This window comes from Cladosporium halotolerans (assembly GCF_011745625.1).
Source record: "Cladosporium halotolerans strain TM138-S3 chromosome Unknown Sca221, whole genome shotgun sequence".
Classification (NCBI taxonomy): domain Eukaryota; kingdom Fungi; phylum Ascomycota; class Dothideomycetes; order Cladosporiales; family Cladosporiaceae; genus Cladosporium; species Cladosporium halotolerans.
The window spans coordinates 79-5,444 of NW_027191668.1; the positions used below are offsets into that span (position 1 = coordinate 79).

A 5,366-nucleotide genomic window follows, 5' to 3' on the forward strand; every position below is an offset into this window, starting at 1 on the left:
CGGTCTACCAGGCCGCGCGCCTAAACAAGAATAACAATCTATCGACCCAAAAATTTATATCAACGAGAGGTCACCCTCTCGTGCAACAGTTATGAGCCCGGAGACACTTCCACTGCGAAGCAGCACCGCCGATTTTACAACTCGCTTGCGACGGGAGCTGTCCTCATGGATTCAGCGTTCACCGCCAGTCTGGATGAGAGAAGCGGGGTAGCAGACAAAGCAATACAGCTACACCACGACAGTCTCACCACGATGAAGAAGAAAGAGAAAGGAGCGAGGCGATCCAGCACTCGAACACCACAACGAAGCTCGGAAACAACAGAGTCTATCCCATCATGTCGATCAAAGACCACAATCTCCCAATGCTCAACTCCCGCAATGACTGGACAGACTGGATCAACTCTATAGAGGATCTTGCAGTCCGCAATGATGTCTGGAACTACTGCGACCCTGATGGCATCGACAACTTAGTCTTCACTGCCACCAAGCCACCAGACTCAGCGCACAGAGATGTTGTCCAAAGGTACCAAGCGCTTCAAGCCATCTACGACAGCGAGAAGAAGAAGTATGACAAAGTCTCTGAGCGCATCGACATCACAGTCTGCCAAGAGTTCAAGCAACACTACCTTGGGAAACACACCGTCCGAAGCAAGCTCATCGCATTGGCCGAGAGCATACAGCCGACTGCCAAGGACCAGAAGCAGAACGTTAGAGCAGAATTCGAGAAGCTAAAGAAGGGACCCGGCAACACCAGCCTCGACAGATGGCTTAGTCGATGGCCTGCACTTGTCAACAACGCAACGCGATACGACATCGAGAACCTCAGCGAGTCGCAAATCTGCGATGCCTTCATCGAGTCGTCGCACGACATTAATCCTCCTTTCTATAACTACATGAAGTCAAAAGAAGCACAAGTTGAGAGCGACACAACCCTTATCAAAGATATGGGAAAAGCTATGTCGACAATCTCGACCGCGATCATCACTGCTCTCAATGAGATCCATCCGAATCATGCCAGTATCGGTGCCGTCACAGCGGTCGATTCTGGTGACACAGATGCAGAAGACATGGACCATGACGCTTCTGTCACGATCATACAGAAGGCACAGAATAGGATCAGCAGGACATTGCGTTCTTTCTGCGCTCTAAGTCCAGCTCTTTCGGACAAGCGCATCACAATAGGTTTCTGTATCAAGCAGTTCAGAACCATGGCGCCCACAAACGACAAGCCCACCAGAGGCAGAGCAGCACATGCTACCCTCCAGGGCAAGACCATTTTGGACGTCGATTCTGCCTCATCAGGTGACGAAGCCTCCAAACCGCAAGGGAAGAAACGAAAAGTCAGGGCTGGCTCGACTCCGACCTTGACGAATGAGCCCTCAACACTTCGTGACTGCGCCTGTGGCATGGCCCATCGATATGCAGACTGTTACTATCTTAATCCATCGAGAGCACCGTCGACATGGACGCCAATAGTTCAGATACAGTCCAAGGTCATCACCGCAGTCAAAGGCAGCAAACGCCTTCAAGAAAAGATCAAGAAGAACTTTGACAGGAACAAGATTGCTCTACCAAAATTCTGGCCAACAGAAACAGCCAAGGGTAGCAGTGAACGGGCTGTCGACCAAAGAATGTCCAACGCAAATGCAACTCCGACAGCGTCAAGAGCTTCATATGCAACGTCGAGATTCGTATCAAGCACCATATCAGCAGACAAGCACGACGATTACTTCCGACTCGACAGTTGTGCAGACACACATGTCTGTAACGACTTGTCTCGGTTCGTCGACTACAAACCCCTGCACGACGAAACGATACGGTTCGGCAACACAGATACGCACATCCAAGGAATCGGAAAGGTTTCTGTGCATGTCCACACTCCTCAGGGCCCGAGCCTCGTCAATCTCGAGGACGTCGCATATGTCCCAGGGTTCCACCTGAACGTCATCAATACGGATTCTCTCGAGAAGCAGGGCTTGTTCTTCAACACAAGAACATGCTGGATGGAGTATGTCGACGGGACGAATGCGTTCAAAGCCACCAAGCACGGCGCGTTCAGAGTAGTAGAGTCACCTCTCGAAGATTTCACTGTCGAGTCAGCGTCCAATACCACCACGGCGCAGGCTTTTGCAACAGCAAGAAGGTCACGGACCCCCTCAACAGCTGTGGCTACGATGGACACTTGGCATGCGAGATTGGGACACATCAGGAAAGAAGCTCTTGAGAAGGTACCTCGCGTGGTCGATGGAGTCGCACTTGGCACTCGCGACTTTGAACGGACTTCAGATCTTTGTCCTGAATGCCAACTCGCGCAAGCCCACCAGCAGGTTTCGCGTATACCAACGTGGAGGGGAAGCTACCCTTTTGAAAAAATTCATTTGGATCTCATCCACATGCAAGCAGCCTTCAACCAAGATACTTGGGTTGTCCATTTCTACTGTGACTTTTCCGCTTACCACGTCTCTTTTAACCTACCTCTCAAGACGCAAGAGAATTTAGTCTCTGTCACGCGAGATTTTCTTGCGCTGACAAACGACAACTGGGGCTTCACTACGCGATACATCCAGTCAGACGGGGAATCAGGCCTGGGACAGAGATGGCAGGATCTCGTTGCAACAAGAGGCATCACGTTCAACCCTTCACCACCAGATACTCCAGACCAGAACGGTCTTGCTGAACGTTCTGGGGGGGTGATCATGACGATAGCACGCAAGATTCGCATACAGAGCAGGTTGCCACACAGGCTCTGGCCATACATCGTCTCACACTCTACTCGTCTTCTGAATCGCATCCCAGTACAGCGAAAAGAGTGGCAAACACCATTCCAAATGGTGCATGGAAGAAAGCCTAACCTTTCACATCTCAAGATCATTGGTTCCCTAGCGTATGTTCTCATCAAGAACACGCGATACCGTCCAGCTACAGCCAAGCTTCAGGAGAAGGCAGTCAAAGGATGGCTCGTCGAGCTAGAAGCTACCAATATCCACAAAGTCTGGATACCGCACCTCGATCGTGTCGTCAGGACCCGCGACGTACAAGTCGACGAAAAAGTCATGTATGATCCATATCTTGACACTGACCGACCTGAGACCGCAAATGCTAGCTCGATCATGATCAATGAAATTGATCTGGACGAAGAAGATACAGCTACATGGTCGTTGACAGATGACACAAGTGCTGTCCAAGAGCCTAATCTCGTCCGATATGAAGTTCCACAAATCATGATGCTACCACTACCCACTACTTCTGAGGATGCTGGTATGAAAGCAACACAAGTTCACGAAGGAAGGACAAGATCGTTTCCAACTCCAGTATCGCTCGAGCCTCGTCAAGCAAGCACCATGTTGTCCAATTCATTCGACGCAGAACTGAACCATCACGAAGCAAACGCCCTGCAGTCAACCCTCACACCACGTCAAACGCGAAAACAGGCACGTCGACAGGCCCACTCCTTGCGGCTCGAACGTGCTAGATTTGGCAGTCAGATAGCCCATGCTTTCGCGTCCGCACGTTCAATGCGCGTCCACCACAAGAACCTGGACCCACCACCAGATTTTTGGCATCAGCTAAAGCGACACCCGGAGAAGAAAAGCTTCATGGATGCTGCAAAGTCCGAGATCGAGACACTCAAAGAAAAATCGACTTTCGAACTTGTAGACTATCCTAGTCACAAGCAGGTCCTACCACTCAAATGGGTCTTTACTTACAAGTTCGACGACGCCGGATACCTCGTTCGCTACAAAGCACGAATCTGCGTCAGAGGCGATCTTCAACATCATATGACCGATGAGATATATGCAGCAACTGGTGCATATCGCAGTTTCCGCATCCTGATGGCGCTTGTCAGTGCATTTGGGCTTCTCTGTCATCAAATTGACTTCAAGAATGCTTTCACTAATGCAGACATGGACGACGAGGTCTACACCACATGTCCACCGGGCTTCGGAATGCCTGGGAAATGCTGGAAATTGTTGAAAGCACTGTATGGGTTGCGCAAGTCGCCGAAACTGTGGTTTGACGAACTCGTATCATTTCTCCACGGTCTGGGATTTCATCATTGCCCAGATGAGCCGTGCATACTCATCAACAAAGACACAGGACTTATTTTGTTCCTCTACGTGGACGATCTCCTTGTCATCGCACGACAGGATTGCATACACCATATCGAACAGTTCAAGACAACTCTGAACAACAAGTACGGGATCAAGGATTTGGGTGAAGCAACGTCCTTCCTCAACATCAGGATCCTTCGGGATCTCAAGGCGAAGATGCTTTGGATATGCCAAGATGGATATATTGACAAACTTTGCAGTAAATTCGGTATAGATGAGTCTTCGAGGACGGTTGCTACACCCCTCATGCCATCATACCGCCCCAATCCTTTCGAAGGACAGGCTACTCTGCAGCAGATCACAGAGATGCAAGAAAAAGTGGGCTCGATCCTGTACGCCGCAGTTGTGTCAAGACCAGATGTCTCCTTTGCAGCCAGCCAGTTAAGTCAGTTCGCCACGAACCCTTCGCCGGAGCACCTGCGATATGCAGACCGAGTCCTCTCATATCTCCAGACCACGAAGTACTATGCCATCGAGTTCTCGGGCTCTGTGAACACAGAAGTAGAGACAGGCGATGATGAAGTGCTTCAGTTGTCAAGCGACGCATCGTTCGCGGATGATCCCGAGACTCGTAGAAGCACGCAGGGCTACCTCATGAAGATGTTCGGTGGGCCGATCATGTGGCAGTCGTCTAAACAGAAGACTGTAACCACGTCAACAACTGAAGCAGAGCTCTTATCGCTGTCACACACAGCGAGGGAGACAATGGGTCTATACAGACTTTTTGCGCAGATACAGTTCGACCCCGAGCAACAACCCAAGATTCTCTGTGACAACCAGCAGACAGTGGGCCTGATCCAGAAAGAGAGACCTCAGTTGACATCAAAGCTGAAGCATGTCGATATCCATAATCTCTGGCTTAGACAGATCCACAAAGATGGCAAAGTCGCGGTGGACTGGGTTCAGACCAAGGATATGCCCGCAGATGGTTTCACGAAGGCCCTTTCCACAGATAAACACAATCACTTTGTCAAGCAATTAGGCCTGGTTGATCTTTCCTCAAGGATTGATCCGGGTTACGCCTCAGAAGAGGAACATCCTCAAGACACACAGATGTCATCTGAAGCAGAGTGAGATCTGGGGGGGTGTGTCGCAGGCCGAGGCACTTTGGGAATCCAAGTCGCAGATCGCAGGACAAGCTTGCCAAGACACTAGATAGAAAGGCCCGGTCTACCAGGCCGCGCGCCTAAACAAGAATAACAATCTATCGACCCAAAAATTTATATCAACGAGAGGTCACCCTCTCGTGCAACA

General features: G+C 50.4%; 1 protein-coding gene across 1 annotated transcript; it reads left to right on the forward strand.

Annotated features, from left to right (window-relative positions):
• Positions 1-335: 335 nt before the first annotated feature.
• Positions 336-5,186, forward strand: WHR41_09633 (uncharacterized protein; the record flags this gene model as incomplete). The annotated part of the gene is made up of 1 exon (XM_069378235.1): positions 336-5,186. One exon carries the CDS (start codon positions 336-338, stop codon positions 5,184-5,186), a length of 4,851 nt encoding a protein of 1,616 aa, XP_069224835.1.
• Positions 5,187-5,366: the final 180 nt, after the last annotated feature.